The 26,693-nt window shown below is 37.1% G+C and overlaps 1 protein-coding gene across 10 annotated transcripts in view; it reads right to left on the minus strand.

Annotated features, from left to right (window-relative positions):
• Positions 1-26,693, minus strand: part of RIT2 (Ras like without CAAX 2) — a 446,014-nt gene that overhangs the window by 273,684 nt on the left and 145,637 nt on the right. The window contains exons 1-2 of one of the 10 annotated variants that reach the window (XM_045042152.1): positions 14,675-14,703; positions 2,950-3,218 (exon numbers count right to left, since the gene is read on the minus strand). The exons of 8 other annotated variants lie outside the window; for them this stretch is intronic. In XM_045042152.1, coding sequence (XP_044898087.1) covers positions 2,950-3,043 — 94 coding nt within the window. In that variant the 5' untranslated portion in view covers positions 3,044-3,218; positions 14,675-14,703. Of the gene's footprint in view, positions 1-2,949; positions 3,219-14,674; positions 14,752-26,693 lie in introns of those variants that run through there. One more of the 10 variants, XM_045042153.1, reaches the window with a different exon arrangement.

Here is a 26,693-nt window from a genome sequence, read left to right on the forward strand (position 1 = left end):
CCTGAGAAGTCAACCCTGAATGATCACTAAGACAATGCCTCATAAGGTCATTGGACTTTACAGAAAAACAAATAGTTCCTGGGGTATCCAGGCAAAAAGAAGTAATAAAAAGTAAAAAGATAATTAGATTGTCATCATAGTTATTAGAAGACAGTATTATATGTTTAGGTACTTAAGAATGTGAAATAAACTAACTTCCAAGTGTAAAGGCAGTGGACACACTATCATCTGCATACCAAAACTTAATGTTGTTTTGGGAAGCCCTGCCTTAAGAGTATACCCAAGAAGGACCTTCAGGTGTCACCAAAACTGGAGACATGGATGTAAATAAGCTTTATTTATAGACTATATTTATATTTGTAATTATGACTAAATGAGGGAGTTTACATAATGCCCATGTGGTCAGATGATAGGGATACACTACAACTATTTAAAAAATGAAGATAATGAGGACAGCATGTGTGAAAATTTAAATTTCAGTAATCATTTCCCAGCTCTGTTCACTGGAAAGGTCTGGGAGCACTGATAGCTCAATAGCTACGATTATTCCTAGCACATAGGTTATGATCTTCAATCACCATTTTGCATGACAATAACCAGTGGCTTCTTAGAGAAATATTTATATCCAGTTGTGCGGTGGGAAATGAGCAACACAACCCTAGAACGTCTTGTCTTAGCAGATAAGAAAGCTACCAATGATAACTAGAGGGATATTCAAAGGACTCAAGCCTTTGCGTCTTTTGACTCAAGTCAACTTGAAAAGGCTGCCACTGTTAAAAAAAAAAAAATTAAAAAAAAATTAAAAAAAAAAAGGGGGCGCCTGGGTGGCTCAGTCGGTTGGGCGTCCGACTTCGGCTCAGGTCACCATCTCACTGTCTGTGAGTTCGAGCCCCGTGCTGACAGCTCAGAGCCTGGAGCCTGTTTCAGATTCTGTGCCTCCCTCTCTCTCTGACCCTCCCCCGTTCATGCTCTGTCTCTCCCTGTCTCAAAAATAAATAAAACATTAAAAAAAATTTAAAAAAAAAAGGCTGCCACTGGCAAAAGATGGTACAATATAAACATCATGGAGAACAATGACTGATATGAAATAAAACCTATCAGATATGTTTAAATCTATAAATTGATGATGTAAAAATCTAATCACTTTTATAGGATGCCAGGGAACCAACTCCTGTCTTTGAATAGTAGTAAACAAGGGGAAAGACTCAACCAATATTTTGCTATTCCTGTATAAACCAAGTCACTGAGTAACCAAGTAGCATGGAGATTAATGCCTCAAACCATACAATATATAACATTAGAGCATAATTATACATTTAAAGCAATAAATCCCTTGGAAACAAAATGATACAGGGGAGATCTATAGATTATAAGATTATAAATCCCTGCATATGAAGTCACAATATATACATATAGAAATATAATTACTTGGGAAGGGTGGAGAAAACAAGGCTAAACTATAGTGAATTGAATAATTATAAAGGCAAGTTCAGAAATGATTTCATAAAACTTGAATACAGATTACATGTAGTAAGGGAGGGCATAAGGTGAGCTTTTGAGGTACCTGGCAAAGTTTAGTTTTCTTTCATGGGTGGTGGTTATAAGAATTACAAGGATGTTTTCCTGGTAATTCATTCAGCTATCATACTTTATATTGTCTTCAATAAAAAGCAATAAAAATGAAAAACAAACTAAAATTGGTCATTCTGTTTATGTAGATCATTTATTTCTTTATGGAATAAACCTTATACCATTCAACATTAACCCCTTGAGCACATCTTGTACTTTCATGAGCTTAAGAACTTTGGATAATTGTATATAAAGGTCTTTCTGTCCTAGGTAAAAAAAAATATGCTGAAAATGGTAGTAATATTGCCTTAATTTTTTTTCTTTGTTTTTAGGTATGCTTCACACCCAGTATGGAATCCAACATGGGGCTTAAACTCACAACCCTGAGATCAGGAGTCAGATGCTTAACTGACTGAGCCACCCCAACACCCCTGTAATATACTCTTTTAAAAAATTGTATGTTTTTGTTTTACAACAAAGAAAGGATTCAGAAAAATTCATAACTATAAACCTGAGAAATCTATAGTCTCTGTAGAGCTCAATTTCCTAATCAGTTAAAAAAAAGTAGGGATTAGGTCTATCCTGTTGAAGTTGTGTGGGGATCAGATTAAATTGAAATGGAAGAGCAATAAATCATTACTTTACCAATAGGAAATGTACGATACTTCCACCATTCCAAGTGATCTTCAAATTTTAATAAAATTTTAAGGATTTCGTATTTGTTCTGAAGTACGAATTTGACAAGAGTCGATAGGAATGCCAAAAACGAATCTCAAGTTTATCTAAACATAATCTAAAGCATTTTAATCCCCATGTCCAACTGGTAAAGATTTGGTTAAATATATACAATTTAGTCCAACATTTAAAAAAAATGTTCAGAAAAAGTAGTATTTTTGTTTTTCAAAGAAGGAAAACACATGTGAGAAACTTTAGTTTTATTTTTCGGTAAGTTGATCTGACTGTGTGGGTGGGTCATTTAAGACAAAATAGCCCGAATGGAATGTGTGCTTCATTTTTCTAGGGTACTTTGATGCCATCTTTGCAAGGATAGAAAGCAGCAGACTTCCTTAAAGAGTTAAAATGTTTCTACCTTCAATACAAATAGAGTAGAAAAAGATGTGTCAGGCAACAGAAAGTCACCGGTGGAGTTTACAGAAATTCGGCAGCTCAAGTATTCTCACAACGCATCCCCACTTCTTTCAACAGCTTGAATATTTCCATGGTCTTATTAAAGACAATTTCAGAAATGTTTTTCTGCATCACTGGATACCATTTTAGCCAGAGTAAGTCTTATGGAAATTTATGCTTAATTCCACGACATGTTCCACCCACCACCCTATTCCAATTAAAGCATGACATTGACACATCCCATGCCCCCACCTGATACAGTGTTTAGAATCCACACGATTTCACAGACTGGTATCTCTCCAAACCAGGAAGGCACTTTCACCTCTAATTTGCATGATGCATTCATTTTCAGATCAGTCACGTGATTAATGAGCCTCTTGGAGAGTGTCCAGTTTTATCCACTCTGTCATGAACGCCTTATTCCCCTCACCAGACTCAATTAACTCTCCCAGCTGTGGCCAAGTGGTTGCACTCAGTATAAATTATGCTTGTTCATTTGTTCCAGAAAACAATCACGTCCACTGCAATTTAAAAATTGTTTTCCATTGGTGAGGATAATTAATTGTTAAAATGTGTTTCAGCAAGTATTTCCCCTTACTACAAAGACCAAACCTTTCAACTATTCAATATTCAATATTTATCACACACCAAACTTGTACTCCACAAGCTTTATCTCTGGTCTCTGAATAAAACACTGCAGGTTTGCAGGGAAATTCTCATAATGAGCTATTGCTGTCAAACGTGAATTGGGTTTCAGGACTCTACTAGAAGGAAATTAATGTAAAAATGGCTTTATAATGAGGAAAATGAAGAGGTAAGTTATTGTTTTCTTACTATCATATTTTATTTTTTTCCTCCCTCTCACAACTCAATTGGTCTTTGCAAATTTTTATTCCTTGAACATTCAGTCATAATATGAAAATCAAGTTCCCTTTTTCTGCCTTTCATATCATTTCAATTTAATTGACAATTTTTCCAATTCACACATATCCACAAAAGAAGCTATCATATTTCTTCTGTAACAGTTTTGTTCAGGTTGGAGCCATTAATAATCATTACAAACTCTTGAAAATAAAGTAGTTTCTTTTTTTTTTAATTTTTTTTTCAACGTTTATTTATTTTTGGGACAGAGAGAGACAGAGCATGAACGGGGGAGGGTCAGAGAGAGAGGGAGACACAGAATCGGAAACAGGCTCCAGGCTCTAGAGCCATCAGCCCAGAGCCTGACGCGGGGCTCAAACTCACGGACCGCGAGATCGTGACCTGGCTGAAGTCGGACGCTCAACCGACCGCGCCACCCAGGCGCCCCAAGTAGTTTCTTTTTAAGATGGTTTCATCTTCAGTGGAAGTACCAGGCTGGATTTCTCTTTCCCGAAGGAAGAAGGACCACTGGGGCATCGTGGTTCTATGCTAAGTGTGGGTACAGTAACAGTTTAATTGAAGAACTTTAGATCTTTTATTTGAAAATGCACCCAGAGCTCTAGGCTGTGATTAAGTTTTATGGGAATAGAAAAAAAAATGCAGAGGTAATTGTGTTGTGATTGGGAAGTTTCCACATGCTCAGCTTTATATAATTTGGTGAGAAACAGGAGAGAACAATTGCTTTCTAAGAGATAGCATTCAAAATATACAATTTTGGGTGCTGGGGACACAGCACTGAGGTAGACCAGGTCTGTTTCTAAGACGATGAAATATATATCCAAGCAAAATAACATTGATACATGTGCTAAAGAATTTTTTAAATGGTTATTTATTTAAAATATTTATCTTTGGGAGAGTGTAAGTGGGGGAAGGACAGAAAGAGAGGGGCCAGAAGATCTAAAGCAGGCTCTGTGCTGACAGCAAACCCTATGTGGGGCTCAAACTCGCGAACCACAAGAACATGGACCTGAGCCCAAGTTGGGCACTCAACCGACTGGGCGACTCTGCCTCTCTCTGCCTCAGTCTCTCTCCCTGCCCGCCTCTCCCTCTCCCTGCCCGCCTCTCCCTGCCTCTCTCTCTCTGCCTCTCTCTCTCTCTCTCTCTCTGCCTCTCTCTCTCTCTCTCTGCCTCTCTCTCTCTCTCTCTGCCTCTCTCTCTGCCCCCCCTCTCCCTCTGCCACCCCTCTCCCTCTGCCCCCCCTCCCAGGCAGAGAGAGAGAGAGAGAGAGAGAGAGAGAGAGAGGCAGAGAGAGAGAGGCAGAGAGAGAGAGAGAGAGAGGCAGAGAGAGAGAGAGAGAGGCAGAGAGAGAGAGAGAGAGGCAGAGAGAGAGAGAGAGAGGCAGAGAGAGAGAGAGAGAGAGGCAGAGAGAGAGAGGCAGAGAGAGAGAGAGAGGCAGAGAGAGAGAGAGAGGCAGAGAGAGAGAGAGAGAGGCAGAGAGAGAGAGAGAGAGGCAGAGAGAGAGAGAGGCAGAGAGAGAGAGAGAGAGGCAGAGAGAGAGAGAGAGAGGCAGAGAGAGAGAGAGAGAGGCAGAGAGAGAGAGAGAGAGAGGCAGAGAGAGAGAGAGAGGCAGAGAGAGAGAGAGAGGCAGAGAGAGACAGACGGAGCATGAGCAGGGGAGGGGTACAGAGGGAGACCCAAAACCGAAGCAAGCTCCAGGCTCTGAGCTCTCAGCACAGAGCCCAACATGGGGTGCAAACTCATGAGCCCGTGAGATCATGACCAGAGCCGATGTTGGACTGTTAACTGATTGGGCCGCCCAGGCACCCGCTGAAGAATTTCATGAAGGTAGTATGATAGAGAGATTCGAAAGAAAACATTTATGATGATAATTGAGTGACAAAAAGAATTCAGCCAGGGAAGAAGGTGAAAAATTCTTCAGGTACAACCAACAACTAGCGGGAACAGGCACCAGAATCAGGATGAGGCTTGGTGTGTTCAAGGTAGAGCATCAAGTTGACACTGTAAGGGGTAGCATGGGGCGGGATGCAGATCAGAGTTACAGAACACAACCAAAGGTGCCCGACGGTCATTACTCGAACTGCAATATGAAGCAAGAGATGGAGAGGTCTCTCAGGTTGCTGGATAGAAGATAGCAGAGCAGAGTGGAGCAAGAGAAGTGGGAAGGAGGGGGCGGGAGGGGGAGGGGGTATTGTAATCTACAGCATAAATCACATCATCTCCCCCCACTTCTGTTTTGTCTCAAATTTAAGGAGGGTTTTGGTAAAGAGGAAAAAGAGAAATTAAAATCAGGCAAATCATTTTCATCCTGAAAATGAGCTACTCCTAGGTCTCATTGAAGAAATTTACATTAAGCTCTACTGATACGAATTTGGTCCTTTCATCTCTGTTCACTCTCCCCTCTACTCCCATAAATACAACTTTCCTTCTAATCCTACCGTTATTTCAGGGTCAGCCCCAGTTTCATGTGTTCCTACTACTTTCAAACGTCTTTGACTCTGAGGGATCATTTTGATTTCTGCAGTTCCTGAACAATTATAAATGCTATTTCCTTGAAATATTCAGTAGAGTGTTAATAGTTCATTATACATTCACCCTTGAACAACATGGGGGTGAGAGGCACCAACCACTCCCCACCATGCAGTTGAAAATTGGCATATAACTTTGACTCCCCCCAAAAACTAATACCCTGCTGACCAGAACCCTTACCAGTAAGAGTCAACTAATACATTCCATGTTCTATGTACTATATACTATATTCTTACACTACATGTTTTGTATGTTGTATTGTATTCTTGCAGTAATACCTAACTTTGTTGCTACCATTTTCAGGCTAGGTGCTTTGCCAGTTCTCAAATTATTTCAAATGTCCACAAAATTTTCTGATTTATTGAAAAAAGTCCCCATACAAGTGGACTCATGCAGTTTGGACCCATGTTATTCAAGAGTCAACTGTACTTTTCTATTTTAATAGGTGTCATCAATATTTTGATATAATCGAAGATTCTAGAAGTTATACACGTAAGATATTGGGGTTAGAAAAGCTTTTTGGGGTCTCTGATATTACTCTAGTGGCTATTCTTAGGTCTGCTTAACTCAGTCCAGGACAGCATTAAAGAGTAGAGCTGTGAGCCACACCAATTGTATAAGGGTTAACATTAAAATTTAAGGTTCTTTAGTGTTCATCTCATTTCTTTTATATATGGTGTGACCCTGAAATATAAATTACTGTGGACTGAGCATTATTCTGTAAAGGTCAAGACTATTTGTTTAAAATTTACTAGATGGCCAAGCAATGGAAAAATACCTTATTGCATTTTCTGCTTTTCTTTGCTTCTATAAAACAAAATTAGTACTTTTTGCATTTGAAAAACACTATATGTGACTTCTTCAGAGCTGCATTCTAAGCTCTAATTGATGTACAATAGAGCAGTTATTTTTAAAATATAGTACAGATCATTTACCGGGGAGATTTTTGTATCATACTTCTGAGGATACAAGAAAAATAAATTCAGATTTCAGTTAAACTTCTGGAAATACAAATGGTAGTATCTTTATTCTATTATCTGTTTTTTCCCATTCCTGACTTTTTGAAAGTTATCACCACTAATTTTTTGGTTTTTACTTTTTATACTCCATCCCAAGGATAATTCAGCTAAATATATTGTGTGTTTATATGCAGATAAGAGTTTGCATATATTTACATGGTAGGATTATAAAGATTACATTTTTTAAACCAGGACTTTTGGTAGTTTATCAAGTCACATATTATCTGACTCAGTCCTTATCACAACCCCTACCTTTTGATAAGACTGATATTAACTACATTTTACGATGGAAGAAACTCTCGTCCCAAAAGTTTAAGTAATCTGCTAAAAACAGACAATTTTGGAGGGGAAAAAAAAAAAAAAGAATCCATCCCAGACAAATGCTACAAACTTCTCAAAACTGATTTTATAAATATGTTAATTCTTCTATCACGTAAGTTCCAATGTGACTTGGTAGTAAATCATATAAAGGGGAAAAATCATTAGCACACCTTTTGTATATAAAACACACCTCTTCAAGCCAACTACCTCATATTTTACCAGATGTCCAGTCCTCTTTCAAAGTGAACATTTGTACATATGTGTATAGTATACAATAGTCCTATTTCCCAAGATTACAACATCATCGAAATGATGACTATTCAAAGTGAGGACTTTGAAGGAAACTTACTTGAATAGAGGATTCTGGTACTTTTGTTTACAAACTGCTATACTATTATGATCAACTAGTGTTTTTGTTTGTTGTTTTCAGAGCAAATTGAATATCAACTAGCATTTTTGTTTGTCAAGAGCAAAATGAATATAGCTAGCTAGTACACATGTGTGTAATGAATATGGCATTTTCACTTTGCCTAGTGCTATTTAGTGATACTATAGTATCTGGGGACCAGGACTAAGCATTACTGCTCTTGCAGCTTGATTCCTAGTGGGTAGAATGTTAAACTTTCATTATCTACTCACAAAGTTTATTGCTCCTACTATTTGTAGATGAGCTCAGAAAAAGAAGATACAACCCTAACAGAAGAGCATGCAATCATTTGGGTACAAGACAGCAGGTATATTTGTTACACTGCGAAAATTTTTAACACATTCCTGTAACATAACCACTTTGTTCTCTGTCATATGGACCCAAAGCATTGTGCTTTTTTGACTCATTGTCTCCTACACAGCTATGACTTTAATACCATAAGAGTGACTATCTGTATTATCTATTATTCCACTAAAATTTTTGATACCTAATGCTATGGACTTGGAAACCAGGTAAGTGCATTTTAATTGTGGATGGATAAAGCAAAGAGGTAAACAGATTTTTAAAAAGACCCAAGATTCTTCAAGATTCATCAGTTATATATGGTTTATATATATCAGTTATATATATATCTGATATATATATATATATATCAGTTATATATGGTTTCTTCAAGATTCATCAGTTATAGGCTTGGTATATGGAATGCTGCCATAATTTAATACCAAGTTTCTCTGTGGACTAAGATGATCTAAATTAATTCCACAAATGGAAATGAAGTTCCTTTAAAGTTCCATAATTGGACAAGACTCTCAGATTCCAAAGGTAAAGGTGATCATGAAACCAATGGTCACATTCATGAAAACATGGTATCTCATGGTGAAGAGATTGGGGAAGGGAGGGCAACTTTTCCTTGAAAAGGTGATACTTGCAGTGAGTTCTTAGCAAAAACAGGTGTTAACTAAGCAAAACATAAAATTGAGGTGGAGGTGGGGTAAGGCACAACAACATATTTTAAACTCACAGATCATTTGTTGAAGGAACACTGAAAATATAGGAAAGGCATTGGATTTTGTACCATAAAGACAGATAGTAGTAGTTAAGGGCAAAGAGAAAAGAGGAGAGAGTGATACCTGAGGAGGCTTAAAAGGTTGATGAAGAGCAGCCCAACCAAGGCTTTAAAGGATGTATTAATTTATTCTCCTAAATGCCAAGAAAAGTCATTGCAATAAACCAAATGTTAAGGTCTCCCCAAATTCATATGTTGAAACCCTAATCCCCAATGTGATGGTATTTAGAAACATTTAATTACTTTTTAGAGGTAATTAGGTCATAAGAGCACAACCCTCATGAGCGGAATCAGTGCCCTTCTTAGGAGTCAGGGAGCTAGCTCTCTCTACAATGTGAGGACACAGCCAAAAATGGCCAGTTATAAACCAGGAAGGGAGCATTTATCAAGAACCTGACTATATTGGCACCTCCATAACAGATGCCCAGACTCCAGAAATTGCTTTACTTAAAGCCACCTAATCTATATTAATTTGTTCTAACAGCCCAAACTGACTAAGACAGTCACTGAAGAATCTTCAGCAGAAAGAAAGGTATGTATGTGTACATGTGTATTTGTATTGCTTGAATATATGTGAAGGTAGGTCAGATGCGAATTTTCAAAAGATCATTTTGGAGACTTAAGATGGAGACCTTTATTCTTGCCTTAAACATTAGAAATCAGTTTTCTAAAAAATCTAATAATCCCTAACTTTGTCAAGAAAGAGACACTCAGTGGATTAAAAACAGAATAATACGTTTAAAGAGGAAGGAAAAGTGGAATAGAAGAAAAAAAAACAATGAATGGAAGTCACAAAATAGGGCAGCAGGAATGTATCCAAACATACCAGTAAATTCAACAAAGTGAAGGACCAGACCATTTTATTAAAAAGAGAAATTATCTAATTAGAAAAACTCATATAAACTGCATGTGTAAATAGCAACAGAACATTTGAGAATCTGTGCAGGGCCATATCAGAGAAGCAAAAATTTGGATAGCCATGTGCAATAACAAATATGCATTTCATACACCCAAAAGAGTTAAGTGTTAAGAAGCCGATCCAGAATAGAGATTATATAATTCCATTTATATAAGTATTAAAAAATGGTCAAAATTAATTCAAATGTTTAGGGATGCTTGCTGGTATTTTAGACTTAAGAAAAACAAGGACAAATTTTAGGTTCTATAGAGGGCAGGTATTGGACGGTGAGATGATGTACTTCTGAGATGCTGACCATACGCCATATTAGCTGTATACTACATGTGAGTAGCTATTATGTGATAAATGAGTGATTGGTGTTTTACTTTGTACATACTTTGGCAGGTTATTCTTCGTATTCAAAAAAAAGTTTAAAGTAACTAAAAAAATAATGATATATTTATTTCATTTGGCCAAAAATGAAAAGTCAATTTTAGGTGTTGGGTAAGCTATAAAAAATTAAGAACTGACATACACCCACATGGGATTTAATATGCCTGCTCAAAGGGTAATTTTGTAATTTTCTTTAAGATGTAAAATTCATATGCCTGATGACCTAGCAATTTTGGTGTATCAGTATGTAGCCTATAGAAACACTCATGTGTGCCCAAGGAAGATGTTTATTATTGTTTATATGTGAGAAAACTAGAAATAAGCTGTCCATCCTTAGGAAGTGGCTAAAAATTATCACTGAGAAATAACTGTAATTTAATAGTCCATGATTGTTTACCAAATAGACTAGGATATAGGATGAAATGCTCCATATTAGCTAATAAGATTGACATAGCTTCCTATGTTCTGATCTCACAAGTTCTCTATTTACTGACACAACCAATTCTAAGAACTTTTCCCCCCAAGACATATTTTTGATTTAAAAATACAAATTGGGGCGCCTGGGTGGCTCAGTCGGTTAGGCGGCCAACTTCGGCTCAGGTCATGATCTCACGGTCTGTGAGTTCGAGCCCCACGTCGGGCTCTGTGCTGACAGCTCAGAGCCTGGAGCCTGTTTTGGATTCTGTGTTTCCCTCTCTCTGACCCTCCCCCATTCATGCTCTGTCTCTCTCTGTCTCAAAAATAAATAAATGTTAAAAAAAATTTAAAAAAAATACAAATTGTAGAATGTTGCAGATGATCCAAAATCATTCATGTATTTACAAAGACCTAAGAGCGATAATAAATTATTTTCCCAAATATGCAGTTTTATGTGAAGGCATAGCATCTTTTCCCAACTGATACTAGTCATTATCTCTGGATATGGGGATATTCCAAGTGGATGCTTAAAGATTATATATATATATATATATATATATATATATATATATATATACACACACACACACACACACACACATATATAGTAAGCTAATATAGATATATACTATAATTACAATTTTCCTATTTTAGCTACAGGGTGGGTATATAAAAAGGCTGAGCATGGACTAAATGGATACAGTGACCTCACTGAGAAAGCTGTTACAGTAATTCGAGAAAGATGTTGTCCCAGTTGTGATAGTGAGCATTTATTTGAAAGGTATTTACGAGTTATAATTAGTAGGTCAATGATGACGTGGCTATGAGGGGTGAGTAAGAAGAGTTAAGGAGGACTTCTAGTTGGGAGTTTGAATTGCTAGATGGATAACATTGCCATACACTGACACAGACTACTACAAGAACAACAATTTTGATAGAGGTCAGATCATGAGCTTAAACTGAAAGGGTCAAAACTGATACATCAGGACAGCCAAATAGAAAGGTCAGGATAGTAGTTGAATGGGCAGTTCTAGAGGACAGAAAATAAATTGGACAGAATTCTTTATATGTATGTTAGATACACAAATTTGGGCATCATGGACATATCAATGCTAATTAACACCATGATAATGGGTGAAGTTATCTGGAAAAAGAGCCAAAAGTGAGAAAAGAGTCTAAGACTAAACTCTGATAATTGTCTATCTGGCCAGATATAGGAGGAGTTTTCAAAAGCAACAGAGGACTGCTTGAAAATAAGTAACAAACCAGGAGATTAGGACGTTGAAAAAAAAAAAACACTAATTGATTATGCCAAAGGGCATAATCAGTGGTAGTTGTTACACCTTAGAATACAAGTAAACAGACAATCAAATGTTTTTTGAATTTACAGCATGATGAGGACTTAGTGTATTTTCAGTCAAATAGTAGTGTGGAAGCCAGATTACAGTATTTTGAAAAGCTAATTAATAGTTGTTTAGAAAGGTGGAAACAGCTAGCATAAACTCTCAGAAAGGTGAGAGTGGAGAGAACAAAGGAGCAGCTCACTGGAAATATACAACTTGGAAAATTAACCTAGATGGGAGAATATATGGAAGTTTAAGACAGCTGCACCAACCACATGCTAATTGGAGCCCTTGCCTTTCTTAGTCTATTATGCTCCCATGTATCCATTGCTGCGCAGCTTTCATTAGTTAACTTGGTTCTGATTAAGGGAGGTTTCACTATTCCTAGATGCAGGACATAAAGGAACTTACAAAAAGCAACATTTTTTTAACGCTATTATCTAGCTTCTAAATAAAAACAGTGAGGGCGTTTGTTTGTTTTTTAATATATGAAATATTCAGATACCCGTTAGCAAAAATGTCTTCTTCCAGAAGACATGGCTAATTGGACTCTGTGCTTCTGATATCTAATCTACTCCCTGTCCACAATTTCTATCTGTGCAGGATATACTATAACATGAAGTTATTAAAGAAGGTTGTGTTTTTTCCCTAGAAAAATCCCATGCACACCAGCTTAAATTGCTGAGTCAGGGAAATATCCCATGTTAAAAGGCGATTATGTTTGTCCTAGTGAGAAGCCACACTATGAGATGGTCTTTAATCAAAGAAAAAAAAATTGTAGAACACGGACAGATATAGGACATGTTCAATTTGATTATCTACATGAATCCAACAAACCAAGTATTTCTAAAGGTCTCTCCCCATGTCCTCATTTCATACTGAGTAAATACATGCTGATATGGACAACATTGAAGTGAAATGTCAAAGTGTTGACCTCTTTATTTTCCAGGAATCATCTTAACATAATACTTAAAATTACACTAGTTAAATTAGAAGACTTAAGTAGTATCAGCCACGGCTAATAATAAAGATTCTCTTTGAAGAGAGCATAAATTTGGAGGCATTAGAAGTTATGACTTTGGGGTCAAATACGGATTTAAATCTAGTTCTACAAATTTCTAAACATATACCACTGGGTAAGTAGATCTAAATGACATTGAAGTACCAAGAGGTAGAGTACATTTCTAAAGTTTTTCTAAGTAGAATATTTTACACTTTCCATCTTTTTTTAAAATTGCATGCACTGAGGAAGGTAAATTAAAGTTGTGTTAGCTCTTTTCAGGTAGGCCTAAAATAATTTGTGTATATCACAAGTTGCAACCATCAGCAATCAGCCAATTTTTAGGTCATACCAGTATGAATATTTTTTTCTTATTGCAATTGTTTATGGAGTGTGCTCATTAGGAGCCAATAGAATAGCAAAGAGGTCTTTAAAAATAAACTTCTGAAAAAAGACAAAGTATTAATACAAATTATTTGACTTCATAGTAAGTCTCCACTCATGATAACCACTGAATAGGCAGAAGAAATGTTGAGAAGTGCTTCTGCTGTAGGCAAATGATTTTCCTCAAGGATATCTATATCTACACAAAATGACAGAATTGATATGTGTCTTGTTGCTTAGGTTGACCACAGATCATTTTAATCAGCTGAAAACAGTCATCACGGATGATGAACTAGAAGTTTCCATGCTTATGGTACTATTTCACAAATGTATTGAGAGTAATAAGAACACTGTTGTTATGTAACTTAGTTATGGACTAGATTTGGGGGCAAAGAGTTCTAGATCAGTCTATTTTTAAAAAGCCTCTTTACCCCACTTCTTCCTCTTCAGTCTTAGGCAGTTTTGGGCAGAGTTTTAGTTATCTCCTGGGGCATTTATATTTCAACGACGATGATGAGTTTTCTATCTTCAAGGAACAGATAACACATGTTTGTTCTAGGGCCTTAGGGGTGTATTTCTTGATTATCAGAAATTTAGGATAATTACTAAATTTTTTCTTTGTCAGCGGGGTCAGAAAGCATGGAACTCTTCATCTGTTTCATTGTTAATCCCAATAACATGCTCCCCTTTGCACTCCTCATTTCCCTGGGGATTCCACCTCTTGGCTTTGTCACAAGTGCTCAAACCTTCATGTGCAGCACTTTGTGTTCTCCTAGCTCTGCAAAATGGCACTCTAAGTTCTCTATTATTATTCTCTTTCTCTCCCACATTGTCTGCCAGCCCTGAGGCTAACAGAGTTGTGACACACTTATGTCCTTCTCTAACCTTAGCCCTTCTTCCAACTTTCCAACTAGAGCTTCAGCCTATAGTTGGGCATGAATGACCAAAGTGCCCTCAAAAGAGCCTATCCCACGGCACAGCTATGCATTTCCACTCTTTACCACAGTGCGCAGTTCCTCAAACAAGAGCATCAGAGCAGCTGGGGTTTTGGGGGCATCCCTGTATTCATGCATCTACCACATGGGCCACCTCTTCCCCCGTGGAGGTTGATGGCCAATTTGAGGTTTTCCCCAGACCTACTGCCTCTTTCCCAAGACCCATCTCTTTGATCTCCTCACTAGCTTCCCAATCGTTGCTTCAAAAACAACGCTTGTCTGTGGAGGACAAGGAGAATCCAAGGAAAGAGTCAGACTATTCCAGATCGGTAGGTGTCAATTTTAACAGGCAAGGGAACTTACCAAAGCTGAGTTTGGGCTGCCACAAAACGAGTGGATCTCTACACCTGCCTGCCACCATCGTGAGAGTTTATATAGAGGCCTTAACTGGGCTCAGTCACATGTACCATCCAGGTGGTGTCAATAATACATTACTCTCTCAAGGCTGGATCCTTGAAATAGCTTCAGCTGTGGGAATGGTGGGTGAAACATCCCAAGGAGAAGGGCAAGGGGCAGGAGCCACCTATTGCCTCAGATGAGTTTTCAGGTCAACCAGGGGTCATGTCCTCTTGATGACCTCCTCCAACAGTATACTTAATACTAAGATTTATTTAAGTATTAACATTACTTAGACTTATGGGATGATTACAATATGCTATGTTCTATGCTAGGCAGTTCACATCTATTATCTCAACTAACGTTCATAGCAGCCTTATGTAGGGACAATTATTGTTTTCATTTTTCAAGTGAAGAAATAGTGTCCAATACATCAGACGTTTGAATATAAGCATCTTCCCTGGGTCAAGCAGCTGAGAATCACATGGTATTTAAAGCCAGATCCATTAGCATTTCATATATGAGGTGGTGGGACTGGCTTTTAGTGGTATAAGGTTCTCCTTATTTACAACGAATTAATAATATTATTAATTTGGGTGACTAAAGGAAGATAATTCTCTTTGCACCCTTACACACACACACACACACACACACACACACACACACACACACACACAATCCAGAATCACAGAGCAGAGTTGCTGCAGTGTCGCTGTATTTGTGCTGATGTGAACTTTCTTCCCCCACCTCACATTTTTTTAACCTCTCTAGGATTTGGTAGGAAGGTGCCCTAGCAATGTGAGCACAAGGTCAAAGAGTTTTATAAAATTTGTCAGAGCAACTGCACTTGGTTCAGGCCAATAGCCTGTGACATGAATAAAGAAAACTGCATTTTCAGGGCTGCTCACTTGCAGGGGTCCCTTCCAAAGGCCTATTCCTAATTTCATATCCACATTTGTATCTATTTTTTAAAGAGATAGGAGTATTTCTGGATGCCATATCAAGTGAGTTAGCAAAAACTTGACTATCTGTGGAAGTGGTTACAAATCAAAAATCAAATAAATATGTGTGATTACACTCAAATAAATTATGTCCTCCAATTATTCTCCTGATATTAGGTATTTATTTGTAAATTTGTATGATCTGTGTCCTCCACTGAATTGTAATCTCCATGAGGGCAGAAACTTTGTTTTGCCCATGGCTGTAGCCCAGCTCCCAAAAGAGTACTCAGTACACATTAGGTGCTTCTTAATTATTTATTAAAGAATGAGTGGACATAAGTGAGGATATTAAGCAACAACACAACCTGAAAGAAATGGAATTACTCCCAACCTACAGAACTTAACAGAAAAAAGATTGTTAACTTATATAAACAATGTGTGTCTCATTCGGAAAGGGGACTAGTTTATCATATATACTGTGAAAACAGCAAGTGTTATTTTAATTATTTCCAGGAATGACCTAAATATAGTCTACTCTGGAGGCAAGAAGGAGGTGCTGTAGCCTACAGCACAAAACCAGTGCAGTCTTGGTGGATGTGTTCCCTTGTTCTTAGCCTGACATCACTAAACTTCCCATTCTATTAATTCCCTTTAGACTGATGCAATGCCTAACAGGCAACTTTTATATTTCCATGTAAGATAGCCGTCATGGAGATGATACGCTGCTCATGTCCGGTTTTTTGATAGAAACTTTACATGGCAAATTGAATCAGGGATTTGTAATTATGATTTGTTCTCCTTTATGTAGTTTGGCCACAGGAAAAATGTTCATAATCATAAATGCTTTGAGTAATTCCAGTTGCAGTGACAGTAACATCGCTGTAAGTTAATAAGTTGTCATTCTGGTTACTTTGCCCTCTTTCCTGGATCGGTTCTCTGGGCCTTCAAAAAAAGAACACAAAATCTAGGTGGTCTTTTCCTGACAGCTTTCCTTATTACCATTTTTATCTTATAATTCAATTGATTCCTACTGAGGAAATTATAATATTCATTTTGTCTTGAGCAGAGTGTGAAGCAGTCATATCTATATTATCTCACAGAACAATTATGAGAAATAGTGTCATCACCTCATTTTTATAGATGAGGAAAGGTCAGCAATGTATGCTAATTTATTCAAGGTTGAAAGGTCAGTAAGTACTTTAAGCATTCATTTATTCAATTTATTGATCCGCTGCTATGAACCAGGCACTGATCTAGATTCTTGGGAGACTTCTGTGACCAAAACAGTTGATGTTCTAGCTAAGGAATACAAATGTAACTATAAGGTAAATTAAAAGATAACATATACTGTGAGAAAAACAGAAGACAGTGAGTGTAATCAGGGAGTTCTGCTGGTGCTTAGTATAAGCCTGATTGGGAAGAGGCTTCTGAATCCAAAGGAAAGACTTGAAGAAGGTAATGATGTTAGCGCTGTGAGCACCTGGGGAAAGAATGTTCCCAGAAAGGGAAAATCAAGTGCAAAGAGGCCAAGAAGAGAAATTATCTGGCATGTTCCAGAAGCAGCAAGGGGATTCATGTGGCCGAAATCAAATGAATGAGGAAGAATGGCAAGAAATAAAGTCAGAGGAACAAATAAAGTTCTGAGGACTTTATAGGCCTTTGTCAATATGTTAGCTTTTCCTAAGAGTGGGAAAGTTAATAAATTGTCATTCTGGTTACTTTGCCCTCTTTCCCGGATTGGTTCTCTGGGCCTTCAAAAAAGAACACAAAATCTAGGTGGCCTTTTACTGACAGTTTTCCTTATTACCATTTTTATCTTACAATTCAATTGATTCCCACTGAGGAAATTATAATATACGTTTTGTCTCGAGCAGATTGTGAAGCAGTCATATCTATATTAGGAAACTACTAGAGGGTTTTGAACAGAGTGACATGATCCAGGTTATTTTTTTTTTAAAGACCATTTTCTCTGCTGTGGTGAAAATAGACTGGAGAGCAATGCAAAAGTAGAAACAGAGAGATCTCTTAGAAACTGGAGTAATAATCTAGCCTGGAGATTCTTCTGGTGCATATCAAGATAGGATCAGTAGCGGTAGTAATAAATAAGCAGATTTGGGGTACATTTTGAGGTTAAAGCCCACAGGATTTCCTGAGGGCATGTTATATGGACAAAGAGAAGATTCAAGGAAGATCGAAAATTTTAGGCATGAGCATCCTGAAGGATGGGATTGTAATAGAGATGAGAAAGGCTATAGACAGGAAAGTTCTTTTTGTGGAAAAAGCCAGAAGCAAATTTTGGACAGGGTAATTTGGGATATCTATTAGGCATCCAAGTGGCAGAGTTGAGTAGGAAGCTAGGTATATAAGTCTGGAATCCAGGAAAGAAATAGGAGGTGGAGATACATATTTTTGAGTTGTAGCATGTAAATAACACCCAAGGCCATGACACTAAAGGAAACCAGCAAGGAAGGATACATAGATAGAGACGATAACAGAACCAAATACTGAGTCTTAGGGTCACTCCAATATCCAGGAGAAGAGAAAGAGCCAGAACCAGTCCAGGAGTCAGAGAAGCTGACACAATAGTTACCAAAGCTGTGTGGTATCCTGGATGTTAAGTGAAAAAAAAAGTGGATGAAATCTGAGAGTGGTAGCCCGTATCAAATCCTGCTGTAGATCAAAATGGATAGAATGAAAATCAACCATTGGATTAGCCACTACAGAGACAAAGTGACCTTGATAAACGCACTCTTAGTGGAGTGATAGGATTAAAATCTGGCTAGAATTGATTGAAGAAAGTAAAAGAAGGGGAAGGGGAATTAGAACCTATGTTACAAACAACTCTTTGAGGGGCTTTACAGCAAAGAAAGACAGTGGGAAAATGAGGCAGACACTGGTAGAGAAAAATCCATCAAGAATTTAACGTTTTAAAAAATATTTAGGATGCCAGAAATAGCACATGTTTTTTAATATGGTGGGAAATGCTCCATAACAGAGAAAATTTGAGCAGGATGCTTCAGCAGAAGAGGAGGATGGGACCTACTGAATGGAAAGTGTGGTACTGGCTTATAAAGGAGCCTGGATAGTTCACCTAAGTAATAACTAAGTACTAAAATTAGTAGGAGCACCAAGTATATGTAAAGAGAGGTGGATAGCTTTGGAAAATTCTTCTGGATGAGATGCTTTGGAAATTTATTCTTCTGATTGCTTTCATTTTTCTCCATAAAGAAATTAGCAAGACCATCGAGTGAGTGTGAAGGTGGGGGAAGTTGCTGGTGCTAGAGTGAGAGAGTAGACAATGACCTGCATGTGTTTGCCAGGCTCAACTCCAAGCCCATTTGAGAGAATACATTTAAAGTGAGATCAGGGAGCACGGTCATGTTCAGCTAACCCGATGCAGTTTCAGAACAGCAAAGCTTTGGATTTAGCCTAGGTGGCACTTAGCTTACTACATCGTACATGAAAGGGCAAAGTGATCAGAAATTATATGATTATGGAACATAATTTAGGTAAAAAGGAAAAAAAAGGACACCAAAGTCAGTCACACATTCTCTAATTCAACAAGTATTCTGAGAATTCTCTGTAAACCATGCATTGTGCTAGGTGCTATGTGAGATACGGTGAACACAGCAGACATGGTCATTAAACCTGCATCCCACATAGAGAAGCAGACAAAAAAATAACACAGTTTTTGATGTGGAATTTGATAAATGTTATTAAGGAGAAAAGCCATATGTTGATGTTGAGAATAAATCTGTACGTTACACGTGCACATGGCTGTGTGTGGTTTATGTGTTGAGCAGTTAATTCAGGTGCAGTGGTAAAAGAAGACTTGTCTCAGGAGGTGATACACAAACTGACACCTTCAAGGTGAAAAGGAACCTGTTAGGTGAAGAGCAAAGGGAAGGTATTCATGGTCGACAATGGCATATTGGCAAAAGCCAAAAGGCAAGGAAGAGCTTGCTTATAATATTTAAGGAACTGAGGAAATACTGGTGTGGCTGGGGCATAGCAAACAAGAGGGTGTTACAGGATGAGTGGAAAGATCAGGGGCCAGTGTGTAGGCAGAATTCAATTTCTGATCTGATTCCGTACTAATTTCCTTTCTATTTTAACATGTTTGGCTTTCCAGAGTCACTCAATAATGTAATTCTTCAATTTCAGTTTATAAGACTTGATTTCCTTCAAGAATTCTACTCTGGCACTTATTCTACCTGGTAATAATACACCTCATTCTCCAAACCTCATGTTATCCCTTCAGTGCTGCTCTGTAGACCATAGCTTTGTGGTTGGCTCACTAGAATAATTGGATACATTAATCTATGCTAATGTATAAATGACTCCTAATGATTCTGGGCATTACCTCTCCCCTGAGCATTTACATTTTAACACAGGTTTTCTAGTGACACAAAGAAGTGACTCTATTAGTGCACATTTTAGACATTGAACAGGCCATTTCAGTGTGATTCAAACACACTATTTCTTTAAAATCCTTAGCTTAAGAACTTTGTATTTCACCAGAGATACTGAAAAATGTATACTTAATGTGGTATATCTCTCCTACACTGGTATAATCACACTGATATATTTCATGCTCACACATTGCAGTGCAATCACAATCATTAGACAGAATGCTATCCACAGATGACCTGTGTATATTTTTGATGTACTTTGCCACCTATGCAAAGCCCCTGTTTTTTCAAGCTTCCCAAATCATTCAGGGAGACTTAAATCTCTATATGACATTTTATTCTTTTCTTGTAGAGTGTGTTACAGTCCTTACCGATTGTTCAGAAAGAATATAAATCTTTCAGATGAGTGTGTTATGCAGTATTCATAGCCAGTAAGTGAAACTGGAGGTCTAAAACACTAAAAGAGGAAAAGCATTCACAGCTGAGTCAATTACAAAAGTATGTGTTCCTTGAAGATAGGATATGTAAGAACAGCTGGAAACCTGTTGGTCATATACATTTCTGGGCACTATGAAAATTGAATAACTATATGGACAGGTAGACTAATATAGTGATAACTGATTCCTGGCTTGTTAAAGCTATTTTCCTTCTGCAGGAAGAGCAGCACAAAGAAACAATTGGATAGGTCTTTAAGGCCAGTTTCCTGTAACCAAATTATGTGCTGTACATTTTTTAATGACCTCAAGTCATCCTAATGCGACGCGGAAAAAAAGGACAGTTGGACTCCAAATAAAGAGATATGATCAACTCTTACAGATAATGAAATAAAGTCAGGCAGGGAGGGGCGCCTGGATGACTCAGTCGGTTAAGCGTCCGACTTTGGCTCAGGTCATGATCTCGCGGTTTGTGAGTTTGTGAGTTTGTGAGTTCAAGCCCTGTGTTGGGCTCTGTGCTGACAGCTCGGAGCCTGGAGCTCGGAGCCTGGAGACTGCCCCTCCCCTGCTCATGCTCTGTCTGTCTCTGTCTCAAAAGTAGACAAAATATTTTTTAAAAAATCAGGCAGGGAAGCTCAGTGAAGAATGTTCCACAGTGCACTCCTACCATTTTGTGCACCATTCATTCCTGTGCCTTGTACAATGCCTGAATCATGGTAGCTACCCAAGAAATATTTAATAAATTAATATTGAATGGAGAAGAAGAAGCAGAAGAAAAGAAAGAGTAAAAAGAGAAAGAAGAAATAATAATTGACATTAGCATAGTCCTTTTAATTTTTAAAGAAATTTTCTTTTGGCAACCATTTTAGGTCAAGAAATAGCTATCAACATACCTAACACACCGACCCTAACACACCTCTGATTAATTATTAGTCTAATTGTTCCCTAGGACTCTAAAGTTAACTGTAACAAAGTGTAAAATTAATACTTTTCTAGAAATGTATTTGTTCATCCATTTTTCATTCAGTAAATACTTATTGAGGATCTACTATATGTCTGGCACCCTACCAAGGCCTTGGCAAACACTAGTGAATAGTATATTGCAGTTCCTAACCTTATTGCCCTTTAATTAAACAGATAACTAATTTTAAAAGTTATTTAAGGGGCGCCTGGGTGGCTCAGTCGGTTAAACGTCCGACTTTGGCTCAGGTCATGATCTCATGGTTGGTGGGTTTGAGCCCTGCATCAGGCTCTGTGCTGAAAGCTCAGAACCCAGAACATGCTTCAGATTCTGTGTCTCCCTCTCTCTCTGCCCCTCCCCTGCTCATGCTCTGTTTCTCTCTGTCTCAAAAATAAATAAACATAAACTTGTTTAAGTTATTTAATTAAAGGAGCACCTGGGTGGCTCAGTTGGTTAAGTACCTGACTCTTGATTTCAGCTCAAATCAGGTTCTCACAGTTCATGAGATCAAGCCCCACATTGGGCTCTATGCTGAGAGCACACAGCCTGCTTGGGATTCTCTCTCTCCCTCTCTCTCTGCCCCCCCTGCTCTTTTTCTCTGAAAATAAATAAATAAACATTAAAATTTTTAAATTTTATTTAATTATATATTGATAAATGATATTAACATAATATTCAAGGTTCTGAATGAATGTATGAAAGTAGGACATATTTTATTTTGGGTAATCAAAGGGGGCTCTCTTGAGGATGCAATAGTTAAGCTGAAACTTCACCAATGTATGAGTTGCCCAGGCAAAGATGGAAAGTGGAGAGGTAAAGAGCATTCAGGGTTAAAATATATGCATAAATGTTCTAAGGCAAAAAAGGGCTTGGAAGTTGGCTAATCTAAAAAGTGGTAGATGTATTTGAAGCCCAAAAGGGGGTAGAGTGTACAAGTGTGTAAGCAACAATAGCAAACCATGAGAGTCTTTATGCTTAAATTTTTATTTTTCATCCTAATCACGATTGACAATATTGGGGATTGTTAAGAAGAGCAAATTTATGTTTTAAAGATATTTGTGGATTCTGTGTAAAAAGCAACTGGACGAGTTAGTCTAAATTGGAAATGGAAGTAGCTTAGAATAAGAAGGCAGCAGAGGTTATGGAAAGATGGGGATAGGTTCAAGATAGTTTCAGGAGGTAGTAACAACAGACTTTGGTGAGTGATTAATATAGGACAAGTTGAGACAGGTATCAAGGATTCCTGTTGGGCTTTGGCGTGAGATCCTGGTGGATAAAGGGGCTTACCATGATGAATAATCCTGAAGGAAGTCTACTAAGCATCATCAGTTATTAGTTAAAGTTGGGGCATGTTTAGTTTTATCTGCCTTGGAGCTATCTAAATGTACAAAGTTAAGTGGTCTGTCAATAATATTTATTTTCATCTCAGGTAAGAGTACAAGACTTCAGATATTTAAACTTTTAGTCAATCCTGTAAGACCTTTGAAGACCTGATCCCTGACAAATCTTTACCTCCCTCCTGCCACTCTGCACATTATGTCATTTATTTCATCTTCAGGACTTCTGGTTCCAGAAATGCCCCATCTCAGTCACATGCTGTATTTTTTTGTTTTGGTGCCAGTATTTTTTGTTCTTCTGGGAATGTCTATTTTTCCTTCCTCTTCACTTGCCTAATTCCTATGCACCCTTCAAAACTCAGTACAGAAAACATTTGCTCTACACGTATTCTGTACCCCTTCTAGTTGGGTGAGATGTTCCTATATTGTCCTTCTTCTGCACCTTGTGTTTTTCTCTTTCATAAACTCATTGATGATCTTGTTTGCTGATTTATCTTCTCCACCTAATTGGGAGTGTTTTGAAAGCACAGATTGTGTTTTTATCTCTATGTATAGAGTGTGTAACATCATACCTGACACCTAATATGTACTAAATAGATATATGAGTTTTACATATATTTACAGGGGCGCCTGGGTGGTTCCTGTAAACAGGCTTGCAGAGAAAGGAGGCTAAAACAATAGTCTTTGAGGACAGGGAGAGATAATTATGAATATGACTTGATCAAAGTTATGACATTCCATAATGAAGAGTGAACACAAATCCTTCACGGTTCAGAGTTTTCCATCCAATATTAAATGTTATATTGAGAGCAATCTTTTTGATACTACATCTTTTTCCATCTGCATAATTTGCCAAGCAAAGTTACCTATTTTTCTATGTTCACGTTTGCCTTCATTTGATTATGAATAAAAGCATGAATAGAAACACTTCTCAACATATAAAGACATTAATAAACAGTAATGTGGACTAAATATACAGTCCACAAATGAGAACCTGATATTTACATTGTTGGATTGGAGGAAAGTAACACCATATTATATTTCAGAAAAAAACAACAACTTGATATCTAATGGATAATAAATTAAAATTACATACAATAACATTTTTAATTTTGAGCAAGTTACAATAAAATTTAAAGAACACAGCAAAACAAATTGTTCTAAGTCATTCTCTCAAATATCTCAAGCTTTTGAGAAATCCAGACTTCTCTGAAAAGTCTCCTCAAAGGATTTGAATTCTAGAATGGATAGCAGGAATGTCTTGGTTTTTAAAACACATCAGAAACTGTGATCCTAATCACAGTGAATACAACTTTAAGAGGGGGTCACCGAACTTTCTCTCCATTCTTTCAAAATCCTTCAGCACTTTGCTTCTTTCTTATAGTAATAACTGACTTCATAGATGGCTTAAATATCTGTGTATTTGTCTTAATTTCTATTGTTGAGTTGAAAAGTCCTTGAGGGCTTGAACTGTGCTATATTAAACTTTTGTTTCTAGAGGACCAGCAGATTGCTTGGCAAAGAGTAGGCATTTAAATTTTTTGCTAATTTAATTGTAAGCAATGGTTATCTCTAATGACTTATTGCTAATTAAAAATAGCATGTGTATTTATTACAAAGGGTTGAACATCAAGGCTTTGGTCAAAATATTTCTTCTTATTATTCCATAATTACTTTACTATGGGAAAATCAAACTGTACTTAATGCCTAATGCTTAGAGATACTCATTTTAAAGATTAAATTAAAGCTTCAATTTATCCACATTTGGCACCTAATTAAATTAAATTAAATTAAGAAACTTAATTTAATTTTTGAGAGGTCTTCTTATGAAAGAATAGAATCAATACCTTTCAATATCCCTTTCGTAGTATCTTCAGTGGATTTGCAGATGCTAGACCCACTGGTTACTGACATTGAAAATGTTCAGTTAATAAGGAAAGCAATTACTCCTTCGGCTAGATCATTGGTACCAGATAATATCCTTCATTCTTGTCAGTAATAAAGGAAACCTAAACTTTCAGAATTGATGTAGATTTGAGAGAAAAATAATTTTAAGATAAATATAAGGGAGAGAATGAAATTATGCAAATCCTTCAAACATTTCAGAGAAAAATTCTCCAAAAACCTCAGTCAGTAGGATGACAAACAGATCTGCACAGAATGGAAAAGGTATTCATTTCCTACATAAATTGTGAAATAAGTATCCTTGATAGGCATATTCTTCTCTAATTTGTATGATTTTCAAAATGCACTAATACAAATTTCCTCTTGAGGGGTTATTAAGTCAGCCAGCCTGAGTTATAGTTATGTAGCTTGAGCAGATGAAAGGTGAATTATTGGCACCTTTACCTTCTTCAAACAGGATACCAATGGAAAATTATTAACCAATATTTTCATTAGAGAAGACAGGAAATGAAATGATGGGAAAATTGAATTGATAGTAATAAAGTGCTCTGTGTCTCCACTTTCAAAATTCTTCCTCTAAAGCTATTTTATTTATAGCCAGATAAAGGTATGATTTTAGATGTCTGTTAATACATAATGTCCAGTTATCTTAATTTCAAATGATGGATGTACTTCATAGAAATCTAAAGAAATCATCATCATCTTCTCATTTCTTCCCCTTGAAAGAACCATTTATAATTTATTCACACATATTGCCCTAATCAAGCCATTAGATGAAAGGCTGGTGAGCAAAGGTAGCTTTTGCAAACACCAATGCATATAAAGCTTAAACAATGATGAAAAGTAATGAACAACAGAGTGAATTTGTGATTTAATAAATGATATACTGTACTGTTGGATTTTCCAACAAGATAAAAGATTCAGAGCTTTTGCCTAGAGATTTCTCCTCTTCTGTAATTCATAGTGTGTTAGGCAAAGTCACCAGCATTCCAGAATCAAGATGTTTGGAAAATGGATTTAGAGGATTGCTTCTAAAACTTTACAAAGTGATTACTGTCTCTTCAGAAACAAAAATCAACTCCTTGAGGAAGTATTTTCTAATTAATGATGTATAAATTTCCTGCACTGAAATCTTACTAATCAGTTCAACTGATGAAGTCTTGCTGAATTGTAGAACATTTAGAAACAAGTACATTTTATTCATTTCAGTAGTAGTATTTAGGCAAATGTCCTATATCCTATCACATATAGGATAACATTTTTTTAAACACAGTAGGACCTTGAATTGAAATTGCCTGATGAGCAAAATAGGAATTAGAGGATCATACCCATTGGAAGTGAGGATAGGTGATAATCAGACAAAGGGAAGAAAGAGGATAAGTGATGAGATGTGTAGTCCAGGCAACCTGGCAACCATGAGGGGTCCAGAACTATGTGTTTTCCTCTCCCATGAATTAACACTTTGATGTGTTTTCAGTGCTAGTGTATTAGTGCCATTAGCACTATGGCAGACTCTGCGAATTTTCAACCGATCCTTTAGAGTAAGCTCTTTGCAGGAGTAAAGCAGTTTTAAAGACATCTTTTCTGCTCTGATTGAGGGAGAAAACTTGTTCCCAATTACAATCTTCTTATACTTAGTATGATAAAAAAAAAAAAAAGAAAAATGGACAGGAAAAATGAAACATGGCTGGATTTTTGGCTCTAACAATGTTTTGATTCTTTGGGTCTCAGTTTCCCCACCTACAATGAGAATGGTGAATAAAATTATATCTATACCTAAAGTACTTTCCAAATGAACAATTAACATGGTTAAGTAATTGTGCAATACAAGATCTAGACACTGATAAAGTAGGCAAATGACCACATAAGCATACAGTAACATCACTTATCTTATCCAAAGCAGAGCTTTTCAAATGCAGGTAGATATCTGTTAGTGGATTCTGAAATCAACTTAATGTACTCCAGCCATCGTTTATCAGGATAAAGACAGAGAACA

Source organism: Felis catus, chromosome D3, assembly GCF_018350175.1.
Source record: "Felis catus isolate Fca126 chromosome D3, F.catus_Fca126_mat1.0, whole genome shotgun sequence".
NCBI lineage: Eukaryota > Metazoa > Chordata > Mammalia > Carnivora > Felidae > Felis > Felis catus.